General features: G+C 44.0%; 1 protein-coding gene across 9 annotated transcripts in view; it reads left to right on the forward strand.

The window, feature by feature from the left end:
* Positions 1 to 23,879, forward strand: part of MECOM (MDS1 and EVI1 complex locus) — a 341,271-nt gene that overhangs the window by 304,872 nt on the left and 12,520 nt on the right. For 4 of the 9 annotated variants that reach the window (XM_054834971.1, XM_054834978.1, XM_054834976.1 and 1 more), the window contains 7 exons: positions 256 to 358; positions 2,344 to 2,560; positions 5,765 to 5,912; positions 6,971 to 7,127; positions 12,851 to 14,213; positions 16,205 to 16,292; positions 19,099 to 19,125. In XM_054834971.1, coding sequence (XP_054690946.1) covers positions 256 to 358; positions 2,344 to 2,560; positions 5,765 to 5,912; positions 6,971 to 7,127; positions 12,851 to 14,213; positions 16,205 to 16,292; positions 19,099 to 19,125 — 2,103 coding nt within the window. The remainder of the gene's footprint in view (positions 1 to 255; positions 359 to 2,343; positions 2,561 to 5,764; positions 5,913 to 6,970; positions 7,128 to 12,850; positions 14,214 to 16,204; positions 16,293 to 19,098; positions 19,126 to 23,879) is intronic. The other 5 variants (XM_054834973.1, XM_054834979.1, XM_054834975.1 and 2 more) reach the window with 5 other exon arrangements.

The raw sequence follows: 23,879 nt of genomic DNA on the forward strand, positions 1-23,879 counted from the left end.
AAAGCAATCATCCTTTTTATCCTCACAGAGCCCAAAGCCCCAACGGCTTTGGGGCTGGAAGGAGCAGACCTGCCATAGTCAAAGTCGGCACCTCTCCAGCAAACGGCAGCCAGCACCCACACCGGGGCAGGGTCTGGCCACGCGGTTTTCATCCTGTAATACTCACGGGCAGCGGTTTATGCCTCTTTGCTTCTTGTGGTAGTCACATTGCTTTCTCTTTTTTTATTCTTTTTTTTCTTTTTTTTTTCTTTCCAGATATTCTACAGGGTGGTAGCAGATATTGAACCAGGGGAGGAGCTCTTACTGTTCATGAAGAGTGAAGATTATTCGCATGAAACAATGGCTCCAGACATTCACGGTTAGCCACTTCTTACTGTCTAATCTAATAGAAAATATCATTGAAACTAAGCAAAAATTTAGGGAGATTTCTCCTCCATTGGAATCCTTTTGAAATCCAGGACAGCTTCACATTAGCCAGGGAGGAGAGCTGGCCATGGTTGTATTTGTCTATCTTCTGCCCTTCTGTTTCTCTGGAAGCTGTTCAGTGAATAGATTCGTCTTAATATTATCACAACTCCTTCACCCGCTCTGAAGGGTGGGCCTGCTCTCAAATGCAGCACTGGCACTGGGGACTCTCTGTTTATTTTCTTCATCACTCCTGGTCTAACCAGGAGCGCACCTTCATTCAGTGTTGATTTTTGTACCTGCTAATCTAGCAAGCTCTAGTTTGCACAGTTGATATTTCTCAGTATCGTGTCCCTGCAACTCCTAACGTGGTTCAAGTTTTACCCTCACTTACTCGAACCTCCCTGGCAGAAACAAAGGTCTGCAGATGTAACTGAGGGCAGTAGTAAGGTTTCAAGATTGAAACTTGATCATTCTGTGGGCATTGCAAAAGGAGAACAAGAGTCCATGTCCTATCTCTGTGCTGCTCCAGCAGGACCTGTGTGGACCCTGATTATAGGTTATTTTTTGCCTCTTAGCCAAACAACTGTTATTCTGTCCTCTTAAAAAGAGAAAATCTCAGGTTTTTAATGTTGCTGTCACTTGTGAGAACATTGGAGCTCATTCATTACTCATCCGATGCACACATTCTGGGTCTGAAACTCCTGAGCTGTTGCTCAGATTTGTCCCCCACTTCCAGAAGCTCCTTTTGCTGTGCTGCCTGTTGAGCAGTGGGTTATACAGCCACAGCAGGGCCTGGGTGTAGGATATCTGCTTGATGCCCATTAGGTTGCAGTTTATGCCAGGGTGGACATTTTACCAATTCTCAGGGATTTTGAGTCAGTACACAGGGGTTTTCCCAGTATCAAGGGCTGCACTTTCTTAAAGCTGCCTGTACATTTAGAGCAGTGGTCAAGTCACTGTTGCATAAATGACACCAGAGGAAATCTCTGCAGTCATCTGCAGGAATATGTCCCACAGGGCTTATTTAGAAGCAGACTGAGCCAAAGCATTGCTTGTGGACAGTGGGCAACAGAGCCCTGTGATGCTTTCTCTGCATCAACTCAACTGTCAAGTAGCAACCAACTACATGCATTTGAGATTTCAGCCAGACTCCTCAGTGTCTTTCTGACTCAGAGCCCCTGGGCACGTCTATCTGGAACCAGGGTGTCTGGCTCCTTGTATGGACCATCAGTAGAAAATCCAGCAGAAAAAAATATCATGGGGTGCTCTTCTCCAAGAGTGCTTTTTGGGATTTTTTTCAGCTAATCTATTCTTTTGCAGGAATTACTAATTAATGGAATGCAATATTCACTCCAAAGTGACAGTCTAGTGATCTTCTACACTAGTTTTCAGTAAGAAACACATTGCGACCAATTTTACAGAATTTGAAGCAAGGTCCCCTGTCTTCATTACCCAAACTTCATGTCTCTGGCTTACTTTGAACAGGGTTGGGTGCTGGAAAAGAACTCTAACGGAAATGAAGAGACTTTTTAAAACTCTCTAAACGCCCTTTTGGCTATTTTAGATGCTGATGTTGTCTCCTTCATTCAGAAAGGCAGAGACTGGCAGCCTCTGCTGGATATCCACCTTAGACCCTGTATAGCCCCATTTAGGATCATATATAAACACACTGAATTTTGTCCTAAGCCACTGTTAGGAATCCCTATTGGCTGTCACCCAGGCAGCTAACAGGTAGTATTGCACTGTCATGTATTGTAGAATTAAAGCATTATTGTAATGTGTTCTAAGGCATTCTTGTTTCTTTTGAGGTTCTTCTCTTTGTCACTGAATAGCCATTTATTTAACCACACTATCACGGAACTCCTGATGGGATGGTAGTTAAAACTGACTGAAAACTGATGGGGTCTCCCTGTGACCAACCTGTCTGTCTTCCAGAGGAGCGCCAGTATCGCTGCGAGGACTGTGACCAGCTCTTTGAGTCCAAGGCTGAACTTGTAGACCACCAGAAGTTCCCCTGCAGCACGCCTCACTCCGCCTTCTCCATGGTGGAGGAGGACTTCCAGAAAAAGCTTGAGAATGAGAATGACCTTCGGGACGTGCATGAAATCCAGGAGTGTAAAGAGTGTGATCAAGTCTTCCCAGACTTACAAAGGTAGGAGTAGATGCTTAAAATGGGATTGAATGAGGCAAATTCTGTGACGGCTTCAGTCAGATTGTGCAGGGCATCAGCCAGGGCAGATGCCTTCATCTTCTAAACAAACCAAAGGTGCAGATGAATAAGACTTCAGAGCCGGTTGGTGTTTTATGGCATAGAAATCAGAGGAGTCTCAATAAATCAGGAATTTGGTCCTTACCTGAAAGTCCTTAGTGGGGACCTTAAATTAGGAACTGGATCTTCTGATAATCAGATCGTTAGCTGGCATGAACTGGGCTGGTTGCAGTGAAACCAGAGGACTGATTGTAGTTCAGGTGAAGTAAGGTCTGGGCTCCTTATTTTTCGGTAGAAATAACATAGAATATCTCTGAGAGGTGTTCAGTGATGTTACCAATTTTATCTTTGCACACAAGCTGTACTACCTAAAGGCAGGTTCTAGATGTTTTTATATATATGTCTGTATGTTAATGTATATTTATAACCGTACTGTCTTGAAACATTGGGGTTCATCTTTTTCTTATCTATATCTGGCTGTTTAAACAGATAGACCCAGTGCATATGTACCTGAAATCTGCATAGAATGTAAGAAGAAAGTACAACTTTCATATGCTGAAGGTCATTTACATATTTCCTGTCAACTATTGTGTTTGTGGCTACTTAAAATACCATATTGTGGTGTGGAGATTACAGCAAATTTTGCAAATTCCTGACAGATATTGAGAGCGCACAGGAGCTTCTGCAGCCCATCCTTCGCAGATTCACATCTTGATGTTTTCAGGATGGAGGAAGGTTGACCTCAGCCAACATTTGATAGTGATGCTGAGATATCTCAGAAGCAAAATCCTGGGCCAGATCCTGCTCTGAGGAAGCACTTTATAGCAGCAGCAGACCTGGGCAGTGTCTCTTGCTTTCAGCCAGAGTCTGTAGCACAGGTCCCACACTCCCATAGTGTCTTCTTTCCTCTCCACGTTGTGTGGGCACAACATAAGTGACTATTAACTGCCTTTTAGGGACAGCAGTGCATTTGTTTACATTGCTTAATAATCATATGTCCCTTAAATATTGACTTGTCAATTTAGAGTATTTTGTGGGTTCACATTTTCATAGAAATCTTTACTAGTCCGTGATTTAGGATGTTGTGGCGTCTGTCGGAGGTTAGTATGGATTTGTGCATGCCCAGGGTCAGCCCCTTTGGACAACTGCTCCTGGATGCTTCAGGTGCTGGTTCTGCAAGATGGAGCCTGCTCTCCCAAAACACAGACACTCCTTGGCTCCTGTTGACGGAGCGGAGGTGGCTCGGTGTCCTGTGGGGGTGTCTCAGATCAGTGTGTTGTATGACCTGATCCTTAACGCTTCCACAAAATTAATGGCACCAAAAGTAAAACCACAACGTGCCAAACATTGCTCCCTGCATACTAGGTCAACCCTGCTGAGTGGGAATTTGTGCAGCACAAGGTCTTATTCACCGGCTGATGGTGAGCAGCATGTGGCTCCGTGTGTCTAATTTTCAGTCTGAGTGATTGATTCGAAGGGGCTGATGTAGGCAGATCAAGTCGAAAGGGTTGCAGCGGTGTGGGTGAGGCAGGAGTCTGGCCTGTAACATTTTTCCACGTTGTGAGTTATTTGGTGTTAAAGTTCTTTTCTGCCTGTGAACCAGAGGATGATATCTAACATATGGGAATCATTGAGCAAATGTAAATTTAGCTTAAAATATTAAATATTGAAGAGAAAGGGCAGAAAACAAAGAACGAGTCATCATAAATAGATGGGCAGTACTGTGAGAAAGAGTGAAAAATGAGAGAGAATGCAGTCATTCTCTGAACTCTTGAATTATTGAAAGGCTAATACACCACAAAGACAGTTCACAGCAAAAAAGTACTGAAGTGTGCTATATCCAGATTATATAAAACAAAAGGCCCGAACGAGCCATGCTTGAGGGTGTGCGTAGTTAAATGGAGAAAGAGCTGAGCAGGAAGATGGAGATCTGGGGGACCAGGACTGCCCGGTGCTGGTGGCAGATCACGTAGCTGCAGCAGGCATCGGGGAGCTGGTGCCAGAGCTGGGGACAAGAATCTCTCTAAGTCTTACAGCAAATTTGTTTACCAGTGCATGATGGAGAGTCAATTGTTATAGAAGTATTAGGAGGGGAAGCCAGAATTATTTTTTTCCCCTGAAGGAAGGAGACTGAGAGGGGTAGAAGTAAAGAGCATCTGCAGAGTGAAAGCATTTCCATTACCTGTGGCTAAGAATGGAGGTTGCTATTTGGGCTGCACAACCCAAACGAGACTGTAAACCCAGCATGTTTTGTCCACTGATTCAGCAGAGATCAGTGGGAGCTTCACGTGAGGAAGGATTGATCTGGTTTGGCATCCCAGGCTAAAAATCCCAGATTCCAGTGGCTTTTCTGTCAATCCACTCTTAGATTATGTAGTGATCTTTCCTCAAGCGGTAGTGTGAATTACAACTCTGTACATGACCAAGCAATACAGGTGTTTAAAAATAAATATTTGCTACAAATGAATAATAAAACAGGAATTCAGAAAATTCAGAGATGAAAATGAGTTCAAAGATGTGTGACAGAAATTAGATGCAGATCGAATACCCTACTAATAGACTGAGTAAACTACTAAGAAATGAATGAATAAACAGCTACGCAATTGAACACGGTTAATAATAATCAAGTAGAACTTCAGTCGTAGTGTACTATATTTAGAGACTTCTTACGCTCATCCTGTCCTACTCCAGTGGACTTACTCCTCATCTATTCGTGCTGTAAGAAAAATTGACTCCCATCAAAGCAGTGGAGTTATGTCAGGTGGTGGGCTCCAGGGTGTGTTTAGAGGGAAAGTCACAAGGTAAAAATAATTCAGACTGCAGGGAAGAATTACCAGAGTGAAATACTGAGAGGTGTGTGAAATAATCTCCTTGGGGAGCGATGGCAGCCGCATCTCCTGGAGCGTTTGCAAGTGGCCTGGCAAAACATGAGAGGATGTGTTATTCTGGCAGGGAGGAGGATGCTCTGCCTTCCGGCTGGGGTGAGCCTGGTACTCAAAGGACTTGAGTCTGTCAGGATTGGGCCTTTGGGAAGTTTTAAATTTGTTTGCTGTAATCATGTGCTCTACTGTCTCCTCTTACTACAAACCTCTGATAAACCCATGTGTGTGGATGGGACCTCACTGAGCCCCGTTCTTGTTTCCACAGCCTGGAGAAGCACATGCTGTCACACAGCGAGGAGAGGGAGTACAAGTGCGACCAGTGCCCCAAAGCTTTTAACTGGAAGTCCAACTTGATACGTCACCAAATGTCGCACGACAGCGGGAAGCACTACGAGTGTGAAAACTGTGCCAAGGTACAGTGAATTTGTAGGCTGCCTGGAGCTTCTTGTGCTGCCGGATGTGCGAGAGCATGGAAGTGGGGATGCCCAGGGCCGGGATGCAGGGGGGTGTAGGGCTTCTGCCATGCTCCAGATGGTTTCTGAAGGGTTTACACTTCTATTTTATATATATGTTAGTTTTCTACCCTTTTTGATTTGGAAATGGCTGTGGAGTCTGAACTGAGTGCTGATGCAGGATGCTGAGCATCCCCGAGCTCAGGGCTCAGCACCTTGCAAGGACTGGTGGGGTGTAAGAGGACCACCGAGGGGCAAGACACCCCGGGGAAATGCAGGACGGATGGGTCCCCAGGCTGTGCGCCAGCCCTCGGGACCAGAAACTTCAGGACACTGCTGCAATATAAATCAAAATAAGAAATAGCGATGAGCCCCAGCCGCGCTGAGTGCAACTATCTCATCTCCAGAGCATTTTTATCACTTCCCAGCACTGGGCTTGCTGTGTAGATTATTTGTATAGGATGTGATGCTCTGCACTGCTTTTTACCAGATTCCCAAAGCTTGGGCCTTTTGCATGAGGACTTTCTTGTTTTTAAGTAGATTTTCTGCAGTAAGGGGAATTTTATATTGAGCTGACACTTGTAAGATGCACCCAGGCCCTGGGGGCTAGGATGACGTGCAGGATTTCTTATTGTCACGCACTCGGTTGTCGCTATAAAGTATTTCTATTGCAGTAATGCTTAGAGGTTTCAAGCCCCCACATTTTGACTCATTTTCTGTGAAGTCCATGACCTCAAAAGCACAATTTCTAATGGCAGGGTCAAATGCATCTGCTGCAGCAGCTGCAAAGGGGTTAACAGATCCACCAAATACTTGGCTGATCCTGGGAAACTGAGGCCCCGTCCTGCAGGCACAGCTCCCATCGATGCCCGTTAGCAAGGCTGCGATGCAGCACGCAGACACAGTTTTTAATCTTAAATACTCCCTAATAGCTCCAAGGTTTGAATTTTAAGAGACTCTTGTAATAACTGGCTTCTTCCGCAGTTAAGTTTCTTGGTTAATCAGTACTCATTTCCTAGCAGGTTTTCACGGACCCCAGCAACCTTCAGAGGCATATTCGTTCCCAGCATGTTGGGGCTCGTGCTCACGCTTGTCCAGAGTGTGGCAAAACCTTTGCCACTTCTTCAGGCCTCAAACAACATAAACACATCCACAGCAGTGTCAAACCTTTTATATGTAAGTCTTCAACTAAACGTCTTTGGTTAAGTGTTATTTCTTTTGTTGAAAAGCAGCGTAATCTGGAAGCAGGAGGTTGTGTTGTGCTCCCTTTGAATTTCCCGCTGGCTTCACGGCGGCTGTGAGTTATTAAATGGGTAATTCCTAGTCCAATGCTAAGTGTTATTCTCCTGCGATTCTCCTTTTCAGGCAGACACTGTATGCTGTATAAATGTACCTGTTGTCCCTGTGGTATTTTTCCACGCTCAGATGCAAAGAGCAAGCGGGGAGTGGGATTTAACGACAAGGAGCCATGCTAGGCTCGGCGGCTGCGGCCTCATTGCTTTGCACCGTGCCAAAGCTGGCTGCTCTCCTTCCCGCTCCTCTGTACGAGCTGCAGCCCCCCGTGCTGTGCCCTGTGCCGGATCCGACCCCGCTGCGCGGGGCAGCGGCCGTGCTGGCACAGGGGAGGAGGTGGCACTGCCAGGGTGGGCAGGGAAGGGTGGCAGCGGCTGCCACCACAGTCGGGACGCGCTGGGAATCGGGCAGAGCCAGCAGTACCTGGAAGGCTGCTTTGCTTGAGGAGTTCATTTCGGGCCACAGAGACTCCACAGCAGATGCCATGACTCTTGCTGGAGCTGGAGAAGAAACCTTAGAGGCAGTGAATTTCAGTTGGAGCAGCTTGCCGCCCTCCTTGAAGCTCCTTTGCATGCCCCATCTTTCAGTATTGAGTTAAGCTATTAGATCTTCGCCAACAGCTGCTCCGGCAATAAAACTTGCCTCGTATGTGGGCCTGGCTCTGTACTGGGCTATAAATCGGATCCTCAAAGTCTCACGGGTTGCGTTTACTGCTGCGCCAGATCCTGCTAGGAGATGGGGAAGCTGGGTGCACAGTAATGTTGCAGGTCGCTTTCTCTCCCTTTCACCAGGGAAGCAGAGGCAGAAAATATTTAAGAGTATTGTTCTGGGTAGTGCTAATCTCCACCACGGTCTTTTCAGGCACCTGCTATGGCTTGAAAGGCACCTTGTGACCACCTCCCCTACTTGTCCGCTAAACTTCTTAATCTTTTGCTGCTTTCAACAATAATTTACCAAAATATCACCACCACACCCAAAGCGGCGGCCGTGCACTAAGATAATTCCTCCAGAAGAGGTATATTGGCTGGAAAGACTCATGTGTCTGAAATCTCTATACCTGCCATTGGGTTAGATAATACTTTCAGTTTGGGCTTCTTCAATGAGAAAATACATAACTATATCCAATAATAAATATCGCTAATAATTTTAAACCTGATTACAAGTTAAGTAATTGCACTTAAAGATTATAATTATTAGAAAACAGCAACTTCTGGCTAGGTAGGGAGCCTTCAGATGGTCTTGTTGCAATCCCCTACGTAAAAGTCTGTAAGTGGCACCTCTCATAAATGAAATAATCTCTCAAACGCTCTTTGTTACTATTTATTCTGATAAATCAAAACAGCAACCAATATTCTTCCTATGTACAGTGTGAGGGATGAAAACCCATTGAGCAACCTACGAGTAACAGCCATGTAATTGCAGAACAAAAGGGTTTGGAGACCACATGTTCGGTAGGCTTTGCAGGGCGATGGGAGGGAGGTAGGGTCACCTAAAGGAGATATCTGTTTTCCACCAGAAGGCCACACACCATGATTTACTCGTACCAGTCTGTTTATGGCAACTGTCTCTTATTACAGTACACCGCCCAAGCTTGAGTGAAAACTCACCAACACTAAGGTAATTACTCACTGCCTTCGCAAAATCTCCAGCCTCTCCAAATAGAAACCACATGCCATAATAGACTGAACATATTCAAAATAGTACTTAACAGTAATTTTTTTAATAAGCATAAAATATGCAAACTTAACTGCTGGCTAATTTGGGGTCCGGAGACAATCGTGGTACAGAGTGTGCATAGGCATGGGATGAATTTTTGCAATTTGGGATCCAGATTGGGAATTTGTGTTAAACCTGGAGACTGTAGAGCAATAAAAGCTGCAAGGAGGGACGTTTCCCTTACAAGTTACTTGCTTAAAAGTATGGCGCTGAGATTTAAAGGTTGTAATAAGGTGCAATAGGAGAAATCAAACCCAGCTTCTGTTGCTTTGATACGTGGAAGCAATTAAAGTTGATAACCGTCCCCCGTCTACTAAAGTTTAAGCAAAGCTTTACTTGGAAATAAAAGTCATATGATGAAAAAGAGGTAGATCTTATAACATGAACTTCTCTGGAGTCCTGGCTCCTGGGAATATCACGGAGGTCGAGGTGACGCAATCGATTTAGACAGAGTCTCCTCCAAAATCAGCGGGGCATTGGGTGTGCGCTTCACTGATGCCACGTTACACCCTTCAGGCAACGATCCCCAAGAGTAAGACTACTCTGGGGAGTAAGGGCTTCAGACTTGGACCCAAAATTATTTGCCAGCCTTGAGAGCCCGTGGATTGAATAGACTGCCTGTTAAATGCGAGAGGCACCTTGAGCAAGTAGCACCTCATTAAATAGTTTTAAACAACTTTAAAGTTCTGAGTACAACTGTTAATTGGTTATAATAATAAATATTTACATATTTTAATGGTATTGCCATTATTGGTTTAATTTAGTTTTAAAATTGAGATAAAATATACTTAGTCAAATGATTAATTTGCATGTCCCTTAGTAGTTTGTAAGGATATCTCTCAATTGTAAGAGTGTATTTTTGCTTTTCTTGGGAGTAGAATATCAATACTCTTTAAGGGAGAACTTCCCAAAATTTAGAAAGACCAAATCTGTGCCAATACACCCCTTTTCACCCGCTTACCACTCTAGCCTACCTGAGCGAAGCGTTATATTTAATAGTCATGTGGATAAGGAGCAGGCCCTCAAGCCAACCTGGTAGAAGATCAAAAGTTCACAAAACATGATTTATTTTTAATTATACATTAGCCTAGCCTTGCATTCGAGATTTTGGTTTTTTGGAAGAATATATATGGTCTGATGTTCTGCTGCTATATGTTAGGCATGACTCTATCAGTGTTGATCAGAGTTATCCTGCTTTACACAAGGAGAGGAGTTGGCCCATAATATCCAAGGCGAAGCTTGTGCAAACCTATGGGTATGGCACTTGAGTTGTGCCATTTGGGGCAGTTTAATTTTGGTTTCTGTGATCAACCTGATGAGAGCAGGGCAGGGGGGTTGTGTAAGACCTCAAGAGTGAAGGTAAGGGGCCTGATCCTGTGCCGTGAAGTACGGAGGTGACTTGCGTTTGTGGGAGCAGAAACCTTATGCCTGTGATTAGGCTAAAAATAGGAGAAAATAAAAGTCAGAGCTTCATACTGCAAGAAATAAACAACAAATAGTTCTATATTAAATAAAAAATAGTTGTATATTAAATAGGCAACTAAAATATTTTCCAAGAAAGAAAGTACTTATCCAGAGAAAATCAAGCATTTTCAAGGAGCTGGAATAATTTATCTCCTCTTTTCTCTCCTCTCCTCTCCTCTCCTCTCCTCTCCTCTCCTCTCCTCTCCTCTCCTCTCCTCTCCTCTCCTCTCCTCTCTCTCTTCCTTCTTGTCTCTCTTTTTCCTTTCATCTTTTTTCTTCTTCCTTTTTAATTTTATTTTTTATTTTCTCTCTTTTCTTTCTTGTCTTTCCTTCTGAATGAAGATTTCCAGCAGGAACAGTAGCTGATACACCGCAACAAACATTCTTCCTGAATTACTGCATTGCAAATTTCCTGTGTTTGGGCCCAATTCTGCACTCTTTACCCCACGAATTTTCCCTGGGATGTCAATGGGATGTGAACAGGGAAAACGGGTGGATCAGGCAGGATCAGGCCCTTGAACAATAGGAGCATTGTTGCTGAGATATGAAGCAGGCTGCTGAAGAGGTAAACAGTTAAGAGATGACAACAAGTGGTCAAGTTTCTCAAGGGCAGAGATTTAGAGGAGCAGGAAGGTTAGCGCAGGCCCCGGTGCGAGTGGAAGTTAGAGGACGTGATTGCGGTTCATGGGAACCAAGAGCGCAGGATGAGATACATTCAATTCAGTTTCCTTTGCAGGCTTAAAATAGAGCCATTGTAAATTATGTCAGTCTGTCTCAAATCATGAAAATGATTGTTAAAAAGGCCTCAGAATACACAATGTGTATTGTTGTGTGGCTTTGATGTGTGAAAGATGAGAGCTTATGATATAACACAAATTAAATAAAAATAAAGTGGCCACATGCTTTTTCCTGGCTGGGGAAAAAAAAAAAAAAAGGATTTATTACAGAGGGATAACACTGCTTACTGATAATGCTGCTGCCTTTTTAAACAAGGCTGGAGCTGATACTACTAGGGGCAAGATAGTGCAGAGGTACGGACAAATTTTAGCATAATGAAGAGCACAAGGCATAGTGGAGCCTTGGGACTTGCCCGATGCCCCTGCTTGTCCAAAGGATGCCGAAAGGAGAAATAAAAAGGGGCTGGGGAACTAGGCGTTATCCTCTTCCCAACCACATTTTAACTGGCAGACCTATAACTTGGTTGCTGCCCCAACCTCCTCCCGAAGGTTTGTAGCAGCCAGAATATCAGGGACCTGCAAAATCCCATTTGCTTCAACGACGTGATTCACTCATTCTTAGTAGCAGGAGGCTGAAAGTGGTCCCGGTGGTGCTCTGCACCACCGGGACCACTTTCAGCCTCCTGCTACTGAAAATGGTTGCTGGAAGTCATGCTCGGACATGCCAAGTGCTGCAGGCGAGATCAGACCCGTGAGCTCAAGGTAGATCTCCTCCCCTCCGTGGTTTCAGGCTTTTTCCGAGTGCTTCTTTTGTGAGGCTGAAGCTGTTCTCATCCCAGAGGAGTTTGAAAGGAAATCCATCGAGCTGTTTTGAGCATCAGGCATGCAAATAAATACAGCTGCATTCTTCAAGGAAATCGTTGGTGAAATACAGTGTATTTTTTCATGTGCAAGAGACAAATAAGCAATATTAAGACTAGTAAAGTTATTTAGTTGTGGAATTTAGAGTTACAGCATCCCAGGCACCTGTAGGGACTGTGTGCATTATATAAATAGAAATGTTTTGGACATTTGGGAGTACTAGACTGAGGTAGCCCAGGCTCTAGCCTGGACTTTGATGGGATTAAATTCTTAATTGTAAGTGGAAAAAAAAAATGTTGTTTGTTAATAAGGTTATGCACTTGGAAATACCTGGTTGTCTCCTCCTTCACCCCTTTCATATCCTTGTGGTCTTGCAGACTGAAAGCTCTGTGAGGTCGCTGTGTCTATCTCCTGTCTTGTCCTGCAAATATTTATTTTAATGACTAACTTTCCACATGCGAATAGCGTCATAAATGAATGTCATTTGAAGACACAAGTGCTCGCTTGCGCAGGAGCACCATGGGTTCATACGGCGTTACAGCACCGAGCCGTGGCTCTTGGGTGCTAATGCTATATGGAATAACGGTACTGGATACGCAACACTATGCAATGCAAAGAGCAAACAAGGAAACTTTGTCTTTTAGTGATTTCAGACCTTTTCTGGTTTGCTGGAGCGGGTTTTGGTGCTGTCTTTAGACATTTGTCTGCTTGGATGCCTTGCTTTGGAAAAGTACAATAGCTTTTTGTACTTTTGTGCACCCAGACTTCTCCTTACAGCTTCCTAATTGACAGTTGGCGGGTAGAAAAATGGTGTTACTTGCAAAATTTTGAGGGTGGGGTCAATTATCATAAAGCCTGAGATGTGTTGTTGTTGTTGTTTACATACAGGTGAGGTCTGCCATAAATCCTATACTCAGTTTTCAAACCTTTGTCGTCATAAGCGCATGCATGCTGATTGCAGAACCCAAATCAAGTGCAAAGACTGTGGACAAATGTTCAGCACTACGTCTTCCTTAAATAAACACAGGAGATTTTGTGAGGGCAAGAACCATTTTGCAGCAGGAGGATTTTTTGGCCAAGGCATTTCACTTCCTGGAACCCCAGCTATGGATAAAACGTCCATGGTTAATATGAATCATGCAAATACGGGCCTTGCTGACTATTTTGGAGCCAATAGGCATCCTGCTGGTCTTACCTTTCCAACAGCTCCTGGATTTTCTTTTAGCTTCCCTGGTCTGTTTCCTTCAGGCTTGTACCACAGGCCACCTTTGCTACCTACTAGTTCTCCTGTTAAAGGACTACCGAGCGCAGATCAGACAAACAAAAGTCAAAGTCCCCTCATGACAAATCCTCAGATACTGCCAGCCACCCAGGATATTTTGAAGGCACTAAATAAACAACCATCAGTAGGGGAGAATAAGCCAGTGGAGCTTCAACCAGAGAGGTCCTCTGAAGAGAGGCCGCATGAGAAACTCAGTGACCAGTCAGAGAGTAGTGACCTTGACCTTGACGATGTCAGTACCCCCAGTGGCAGTGACCTGGAAACCACCTCGGGCTCTGATCTGGAAAGTGACATTGAAAGTGAGAAAGAGAAATATAAAGAAAATGGTAAAATGTTCAAAGACAAAGTAAGCTCTCTGCAGAGCCTGGCTTCAATAAATAATAAGAAAGACCACAGCAATCATTCCATTTTCTCACCATCCTTAGAGGAGCAGACTGCGGTGTCAGGAGCGGTGAATGATTCTATAAAGGCTATTGCTTCTATTGCTGAAAAGTACTTTGGTTCAACAGGACTTGTGGGGCTGCAAGACAAAAAAGTCGGAGCCTTACCTTACCCTTCCATGTTTCCCCTCCCGTTTTTTCCAGCATTCTCTCAATCAATGTATCCATTTCCTGATAGAGACTTGAGACCGTTACCCTTGAAAGTGGAGCCCCAATCACCCAGTGAAATAAAGAAGATCCCAAAGGGAAGCTCTGAGTCTCCCTTTGACCTCACCATAAAGCGTAAGGAGGAGAAGCCACTTACTCCCATACCCTCAAAGCCAGCAGCCCCCTCTGCAGCAAGCCAGGACCAGCCTCTAGATCTCAGCATGGGCAGCAGAAGTCGAGCCAGCGGCACAAAACAAGCCGAACCTCGGAAAAACCACGTCTTTGGAGAAAAGAAAGGAGGCGACCTCGAGCAAAGGAAAGCTTCGGAGTCCTCCCTGCAGCACGCCAGGCCCACCCCATTCTTTATGGATCCCATTTACAGGTAATGGACTATCTGCTGCCTTTTGGCATCCTTTGGTACCGGCAGCTAGGTCTGCCGGGGCCACCTGCCTGCAGATGCAGGGCAACCCTGTTCCCTTCCTACCATTCCTGGAGGTGTCATCCCACTGTGGGGTGGCCCAGTCTGCATGCTGACCTGCGCACACCGCCTCCCGGGTCCGGTAATGCTGCAATTAGCAAGTCTTCATGACTGCCCTCGTTGCAGTGAGTCGTTAGTTTAACCTGCTTAGCTTGACATGCAGAAGTTGAATATATTCTCTTACCCAGAAACGACTTGGCAGCAGTATTGAATGTTTGTGCGTTTACTGTGTATTTGACATCACTGGTTTGCCCCAAATTCCTTTTCTTCCAAAATGCTGCCCACTTGCCTTGACTGCCCTCTGCCTCCCCCTGGAAATTACGGGGCATCTCACGAGGCTGCCACTTGTACACCACCTTTCTAATTCCTCCTGAATTAAATAGGAGTATCTTGTAAGTACAACAAAGAAACAAATTTGTCCTGAGGTGTATAAAAAGTATGGAAATCGAGAGTGATTTCTACCCTTTTTTACCATTATTTGAGCAATGGGTTGATTTCCCCAGGCATGTCATTAATGTAATCGAAGGCACGGTGTCCTTGTGCGTACAAAGCCTAAGCAGCGGGCTAGTTAATCTCATCTACCTTGTGAAATCAATGGGAGCCTTGTCATGGGTTCGACGAGTGCACAAGCAGACACTGTCAGCGAGCTGAGGTTTTAAAACCCAGTGGTAAAATCCTGACCCCTCGGTGTTTCCCAGTAGTGTTGAGAGATCTCACTGGGATCTGGATTTCACCTGCATCCTGTGTACGTCAACCCCTCTTTGCCCTTTGCCTTTCTGCTCGTATATCTGTAACCAACCAAAGCCATGCATCTAAATTAGTTTAGAGAAATATTAGCCATAAAAATATTTATCTGTAATATAAATGACTGATTTTACAGCCTATTGTTAAAAAAAAAAAGGTTACTGCCATGTCAATGATGTTAATTTATTACTTTATCTGAAAAAGAAATGCTATGGGCACAGTTTTTGGAGAATGCTCTCGCATACGATAAGTTATGCATTATGAAGAAACAGGATATGATACTATTTACTGAGATGGTTTTATTCATGCCAGATTGATATCTGTATTAGACCATAGGTTTTCTTTGCATCATACTCATTTTAAACGCCTGAAGCAGTGGAAATAATGATCCGTGTTTTATGGTCCTGCGTTACAAACTAATGAAATCTGTACAAATTCTGGCAGCGTAGCATGAAGCCGGTTGTTACCGAGCCTTCCTTTGCCATGAGTTACATCTACATACGGACAACAGGGTCTGTCCCTTAAACCCTCCACATCAGTAACAAAAAAAGGAAAAACCTCAAATTTCCATACTGCCTCTGAATTATCCGCACTACGTGTCGCTGCCTAAATGCCCACATGAGCTGATCGCAGTCTTTGTTGCAGGCATAGCAGATTCGCTGTGTTCCTACAAGCCCGCGTTTCTCGCCCTGCTTGTGCACGGCCAGCTGAGCGTGCACAAGGAGAGATTTCCAGGATGGTGGCTGCGATGTCTCGCACGGGCAGATGAGAAGGGACCCATTGCCCAAGGCTCCTGTTGCCTTGAATTCCTCTCCTCTGAGTGGAGAGCACACTCAGTTGCCTTATTTCTTCATAAAAGTGCTCAGTAGTTAGTCATTGGTTCCTATTAGAATTATTACCGTTCCTTTGAAATGGGATTATTTCCTATGTACATGGTATAACCTCCCTTTAATGGCGATTCACAGCCCCCACCCGCAGTAATGACTTGTATGCGGGAATGGAGAGTTGACTGTACTTCCTTATCTTTTACCGTTATCTCTGAGAAACAAATTACTTGATGTATAATTGACTATTTTAAACATGAGTAGCTGTATAATTATTAATATCTGAGGCTGATTCATCACAAGCAAATCTAATTTTAACATTTACAGAGTAGAGAAAAGAAAGTTAACTGACCCACTGGAAGCTTTAAAAGAGAAATACTTGAGACCTTCCCCGGGATTCTTGTTTCATCCACAAGTAAGTATTTTGGGAATTTTGATGTTGTAAACAAGCCTGTTGATGCTTCAAAGCAGGTGCAGAGAAATGAATGCAGTCTTAGTCATTTTTGGATTTCCTAAAACAGTTTTTGCTGCACCATTGTGGTGGAAAAGCGTAAGCATTGTTCTGAGCTTCTTGATGTTTTGCAGATGAAACAACATGTTTTGATTATAGAGGAAGCCAGATTCAAACTACATGTATGTTTTAGAACCGTGTTCCTCCAAAACCGTAGCGTAGCTACCAACAGTTGCAGCTACCTGCATCTTCTTCAGCACTCTCCCATGTTCGGGGCCGTGGTGGTGGCATCAATATTGACTACCGGGAGGCAAAGTAGATTCAAAGTCGGGCCAGCAAAGCTGAGCATCCCAGTTGTCACTATTTAAGGACTCCCAGACAAGAGATAAAACATTCCACCCAGTGCTTTCAAGTTTCATAACGCAAATGCTCCATCTCTCTTGGGTAGCCGTTGTGGGCTATAGTGTGTGCAGTGACTGTGTAGGATCCCCGCTCCTCCGTGCCTGCAGACATGCTATTTGAGAGGGCTGCTGTCTTGCTGAATAACTAAAATTTAGGAGGATGTCCCTAAAACAGTGTAATAACTGCAATGTGTATGTAATATAGAAAGAGGACCTGTATGCAAACTATATGTTGCTTTTCTTCAACAGTACCCTCATTTTGTCTTCCTGCTCCTTGCTTTTGCTAAAAGTTTAGTTTAAATCTTATGCCTGAAATAAAATGCTCTGTGGTATTTGCAGATATGAACCCCTTGCTGACTACAGGCCCTTTCACCCTAATAATAACACCCCGTACACGTCTTGTATTTTAAGCATAAAACCAGGAGCTGCTGTCTCTGGTTCAGCTTCCTCTGACTCTTGGGCAAACCATGCCATAATCTGCCACAACTTGCTTTTTTTTTTTTTTTTCCTCCCTAATGAAGGCAACATTTGCTACACCCTAAATTGTATGGAATATATTCTGAACTATGGGACTTATGGAGAACTGGGAAGAGCAGCTGATGCATAAACATAATGCTGTTGCATGGATGAAGAGTGCAGAAAAACACCCTGTTCCAATTCCAACGCCTGTAGGAAGTGAAGGGTCTATTAAGTATTAAACCTATCAAGATTTTATGGAAAGGATTTAATAGCAGCTCAGCACCTCTTCTTGAGTTACCTTATTTGCCCAAGTTACAAAGCAACAAGTGAAAATTCCCATGTCCAAGCAGAGAGTACTAATGCACAAATATGCAAACAGGAGCTCAATCCTCTTTGTGTCCCCTGGTGTAAAACCAGGCTGGTTCCTCTCCATCAAGTGAGTGATTCTGTTAGAGCAGATGAATAATTATTTCAATGAGGGCATTTTAGGGGCTGTATCAATGGAAGAAACGATATTATTTTACTTAGTGCTAGCTAGCTTTTTGGAAGGTGTAAATCTATGTTGTTTAGTGATGTTGGATTCAAGGGGCTCTGAAGGTTTTGCCGCAGGTTGGTGGGTCATGTGGTTGGCGGGTGGGAAGGGAGGCTGTTTGGGTAAAAGTTTGGCTGTGGTGGGCAGGGAAGGGGTTGGATACTCTTCTGTGTAGCGTTGTGTGAGTGATGTGGGGAACTGGAGGAGGGTGAACGGGAGTTAGGCGAGCGGGTGAAATGGAGACTTTGGGCATTTTGCCATTAATGGGCAGGATGTTGGGATTTCAACCGCCGTGTTTTTTCCCAGAGGGTCGGTTAAATCTATTGCTGGTGTGCGAGGAAGGTCCCAGCACGGTCACCAGGTCCGTCAGTGTGAGCAGGAGGTGTCGGGTCCCCCTCCCTGCGCGGTCCAGCCGAGGTGGGGCACAGCCAGCACCCTCCGGCAGCAGGGAGAGTTAGCTCTGCACCCGCGTTGCCAAACACATCCACGGGAGCGCAGAGATACGCACATTTTACCTTTTTTGCCCATTCCTCCACATTTCTCATTGTGCAATAGAAAAAAAACCGAAACATGGTAAAGACTGCCTTTCGTTTTATCACTTAGCTAGGGATAACGTCTTTAACTTGGTGTGAGATGGAGGGATACAAAGGTCACAAGTGTAACATGCACTCTTAATACATTACAAAAAAAAACTAAACCACCATCACATCTCCTGTCAAAAGAGTAAATGCCAAAATCTGCTTTCTCGCTGACTTTAGTAGAAAGGAGTCTCCCGTTTGCAAAGGCAGAATTCGGCTCGGTATTTATAGAGGACTGGGGAACAGCTTGCAGAAAAGCTGTTTTTCCTTTATAGTCCTGTTCACCCCTGTAAAAGTACAGGTGTGGATTGCACCGTGAGTTTTCATTTTCTGCTGGCAGGATTTATCTACTTAAAATACGAACAAAATTATTGTTTGTGTCCTACAAGTTTGTGTTTCTGTAGGTGAATTTATTTCTGAAACTTGCCATCTGATGAAACAAGAATTTATTTTTTTTAACTGGATAATATGACAGCTTACAGATCAATCTTTAAAATAGGTTTCTGAAGTAGAAATTAAAGACCTAAACCCTGCAGTCCATAGCCTGTCCCTGCCTGGGCAGAATTCCTCCCAGTGGCAGTGGCCCGAAAGCTATGAAAATTAGATCATTTAACGGTATTTCACAATAATTTGCCATTACAAGGATTGCATTTTTAGGGAGAGAATATCCTGATGCAACAAATGATTCAGAATACCATTTTAATTAGTATCTTTAAATAAAATCTTAATTAATAGATTGATTGCAATGAGGGTTCCAACGCAGGAATAATATGTTGTTTTTGTTTCAATTTTGCTCCCAGTTCCAATTGCCTGATCAAAGAATTTGGGTAAGTTCATTGCTTATATTTTTGATTTAATCATTGTGAAATAAATTGCATAAGAAAAATACAATATGAAAGATAACTTACCACTCAATTACGGAGCATGCCACACTTTCCTACAGAATGTTGCAGCTGTAGCAGATAAATATCCTCTTATGTCAAATTGGCTTTATTTTTACCTACCTAATCCTGCCGGTTTTATTTGGTGAAGGCAATGGGAGCTTTACCTGAGTGAGAGTTTCAAAATGCAGTCTTTGTTTATATTTAACTGAAATTGTTCCAAGCCGTTTCCTTCAGAGATTGCAGTGAAATTTTCAGGCTGAAATCTTGTTAGATTGCAATAGTTATAAATATTTAATCTGCATTTGAGCCATTAAAATACAGAGCCTCAGAGGACTCCACGTTTCTATCTCGCTTTGACTTCAGTGGGAGTTAGTCACTTTAGTAGCTTTGAAGTTGTGAGCTTAATTGCTCGTTGCTGTACTTAAAGCACAAATAAAATACCCATTTATTTGCTGTGTTTGGGTCAAATTTGTCCTGTGTGTATACTTACATCGTCCCCCTTATGCGAAGAGGAATTGTGCTTTTAGTACTATGGGATAAATTTGAGCTTGCTCTTCTATTTTTATAGAACGTTATTTTTAATGCGTCTAAATTGTTTGTGAAAAAAAAGAGCCACAGCAACTGCTTTTGCAGATGCAACTCCAATAACACCGTGTTTTCCTCTTGCATTGCTGGCTCCTCAGCTGCAGCACTGAACCCATACATACTTGTCCCAGATTTTTCCCAACCTTTGGGCTTCGGAGAGGAGAGCTGGAGCCAGCCGGCTGCGGTTCGGGTCCTGACTCACTCTCGCTCATCACTTGCAGTGCGATGTGGACTTATTTCACAAGACGAAGCCAGAATTTCACAAAATGAGATCTGAGATCTTCACGTACCCTTTCCCACGTGCGTCTCTGTACAGGGCGAGCGTGGGAGCCCACAAAGGTGCTGCCCCTGCGGATAGGGCCTTAGCCCTGCTCTCCTCTGCGTGTCTCCATGGCACGCTTCAAAAGCAGCGATGGACCTTTGCTTTGCGTACACGTGGCTTTTAATCCCATTTTCTTCCTGTAAAGCGACGGTTTGTGCAGCTGCAAAAGATGCACTAGGATCCTGAGATGAAATGAGCTGAGCAGGCACCGAAGGACTCCTGTCAGCACCCATACATACTGAATGAGCTCAGCAAGTAGGAGGTAGGGTTAGATGCTACACCTGGAGAGCACAAGAGGTGATTCCCAAACATTTTCTTTGCAGTAGAGGGAATTCGGTGTAGCATGTCAAGGGGCTGTGGTAGGATTTGTGATTTGGCCCAGGCACCCTGAATCCTCTGCTCTCAGAAAAGCGGCTCTGTTTGGGCACATTTCGGAAGTTGAAAAACCCAGTGCAGTCTGTTTCTTCTGTCTGCTTTCCTTGACATTGGCTTCTTCCTCGGTTTTCCATCATTCTGGGGGTTTTTGTGAGCATGTATCTCCCGGCCATGCTAGTGCTTTGAGCAGCTGCAGCAGAAATAGGTATTTAAAACGTAAAGTGCCTGGAGCAGGATGCTGATTCATGGATGAATCTTCATCTTGAGAGATTTGAATGTGTCACACGAGCCTTTCTATCTCAATTCACAGTTGCATGTGCCATATATTTCAAGATTATTTCAGGTTGTTTTTCATTATTTGGCAGGAACCCCATAGTGCAAATCAATGGGCAACACCCTCTCTTGAATGGATCACAATTTATTTAGTCTGTAGATTCTTTCATCCCCTTCTGGTCCCATCAAGAGAAGGTTTCTATAAAGAGGTTCGTACTTTATTTGCAATAGCGTTATGGAGAATCATTGTAAATAATTAAAATAATTTTACAAATAAATGAAAAGAAAGTTGGTGAGTGCATTAGCAAAGCTTTTATTTTACTGGGCTTATTTTAGGACATGATCCAGTCTGTTAGATCAGCTAAATCCCTGCCAACTGCATTAATATAAATAGAGTTATTGTGGAACTATACTGCAGATCAGCAGGAGTTTCTCACTACCGCTTCATAAAGCTCAGCCACGTGTGATAGGTCTCTTGAACGTGAATATAGCTCAGCCAAGTTCCAAGGCTGGATGTCCAAATATACACAGTTTCAAGACAACAAATTCATGTCGTAGTTTTTAGAGAAAGCATTATAAATTGAACTGGGAAGGAAGAAATCCTGAGCTTTAGTAGTTGTGTTTTCAAGATTTCTCTAAATAACACTAGTAAAAATAGAAAGCAAACGTTGAAACAATTTTTTTCCCATGAGTTACGGCCATAAAGTCAGTTGTTTTTGCGATAATAGTAACGAAGGAGTCGCGTTTGTAAAACATGAGGTCATGTAATTCATGACATTGTCTGCTAGATTATTTCATATCATCAGGTTGTTCTTAAAAAGCAGCAACAACAAACCTTTGCTTTATTTATGCCACTTTTTGTTCCGTTGGTTAATAAATTTTAAGACAAATATTCAAGGCCTCTGCTGATGATATCTTGCCTGTTGAAATGTTTATAAATACTTGTTTTAGCCGATTATGGTAATGTCTGCATTTTTGAGTCCGAGCTGGGGAATTGCGACTGCATATTAGTTTGCGTCAGTAGGAGGTTAATAGCCTCTCAGGGAGCCGGAGGGAGGTGGGGGAAAGCTGCTTCCTTTTCCAGACATCTGGACACAGATAGAATCAGCAACTCTTATATATGTAAATCAAAAGTTACTGTTCTATATAAAATACTGTCATTCACTGATCTCAGATTAGGAGCAGACATGACTTGTCCATAAGGCAATAGCTGTATGTAAAATATGTAATAGGATCTTCTCACTCTCGTACCTCCTCGGAGAGCTTTCTCCGTAGACATGGCAATTACACTAATCCCATCCTTGTGCCTTCCTCCCCGTGCCCCGTTCAGGTATCGCCTAAGCCCTTGGGCGCTCGGCTGGGGTGCAGACCCCTCCTGAAAGCGCTGCCCGGCGGCTCGTGCCACACACCTGCCTCGCTGGTGGTCCCCGGGGACCATCCCCGGGGAGATGAGGTGGCCATGAGCACCCACCTAACCTCCCAGGATAGATACTATCGCTCACAGCTTGCTCTAGAGTTTGGTGGGGTGCTCCATGGTCAACACAGCTCCTGTGGAGGCAAGTCTTGCTTTGCAATCAGCCGTAGTGGTGTTTTGTGGGAGTGAGAGCTACTTCGGTTGTGTTTCAGCTGAAGGAGGGAGTTTCATTGTGGAAGAGAGAAAGTCATACCCTGGGTTAATAATTAGTCCAAAGAAAAAAAACAACCTAGGGAAAAAAGGGTAAGAATAGATTAGGGATTTTTGCAGTCATTGAGGATTATCAGTGAGTCGACCTAGGGGTGTCACCAGGATCTGAACTGTGGTGTATGTCTGTAAATGACATAGGAAGAAGGATGACCAGGCAAAGAACAAAGTTTGCGATTATTTCTTGAGAATAGCTAAATCCAAAGCTGACTATGAAGATTTTGCATAAGATTCACAGAAAGCTGAGTCACTGGGGATTAAAGTAGCAATAAAACTCAATGTCAGTAAGTACCCAGTAATACTGAGGGGAAAGTGTGGCTCTTAACTTGTGTCATTCAGGAAGAAGATCTTGAAGTCAATAGTTTTATGAAAATATCATCCGAGTGCTTAGCAGAAAGGAATTGAAAACATCATTATGTTATACTGCCTTCATGTCCTGAATACAGCTGAAGTCCCTCTCAAAAAGAACATAGGAGAATTAGAAAAGACACAGAAAAGTGCAACAATGATGATCAGAGGTAGGGAACAGCTTCCATACAAAAAGAGACTAAGTAGATTTTGATTTTTTCAGCTTGGAAAAGAAATGCCCGAGGGAGCTGTGCCCCAGCTCTGCGAGACCATGAATGGTGAGAAGAACCTGAATGAGAAATGGTTATTCATTAGTTTTAACAATACAAAAAAAAAAAAAAAAGAGGGGCACCCAGCTGAATTATCAGGAAAAAGGCTTAGAAGGAACAAAAGCCAGTATCTTTTCATATGCACCTAATTAAATTGGCGAACTCTCCTTGACAGAAATAGAAATGGATTCGAAAAGGGTTTAGCCAAATGAATGGGAGCAGCAGCCACCAATGGCCGATCAACACCGTAATCGAGATGCAACCTCCAATTAAGGCTTTTTGCACCTCTCATTGCTGGTGCGTGACAGAAGGCACTGGGGAGAAGGTCCGTCCCTTGCCCTCCCTCCTGCGCGTCCCCTGGGGCCGCTGCCTGAAACCAGGGTACCAGCTTCCCGAAAGCGTGTCGCAGGTTTGTGATTCCCGCTCGGTTTTAGTGCCTGAGTTAGTCCTCAGTGCAGCAAACCCCGGGTTTCCTATTACTCAGTTAGTATTTTGCAAGTAGACTGATGAGCAGGGGCTGTCTACCTGCATATAAAGTAATTGAGAGGTGCTTGTGGGTCTGGGCTGGCAGGATACTATGGGCTGTAACAGGCCCGTGCAGCCCAGGTGCCCATCTCGTGATAGGGGATTGCATCGTGAAGGCCCCGAGCACCGGCACACTCCAGGACTTGTTAAGAAAATGCCCCAGTTTTAATTCTCGGGAGCCCCGTTTCCAGCAGATAGTAACGGCTATAATTATCCTGACGGCAATGGAGGAACACCGCCTCGTATCAGCACAGGCTCGGGGCCGAGCACTTCCCGTTGTTGCTGGTGCATTTCTTGAAAAATATAAATCATACCAGGT

The sequence above is a fragment of the Grus americana genome, chromosome 9, assembly GCF_028858705.1.
Source record: "Grus americana isolate bGruAme1 chromosome 9, bGruAme1.mat, whole genome shotgun sequence".
In the NCBI taxonomy this organism is placed as follows: Eukaryota; Metazoa; Chordata; class Aves; order Gruiformes; family Gruidae; genus Grus; species Grus americana.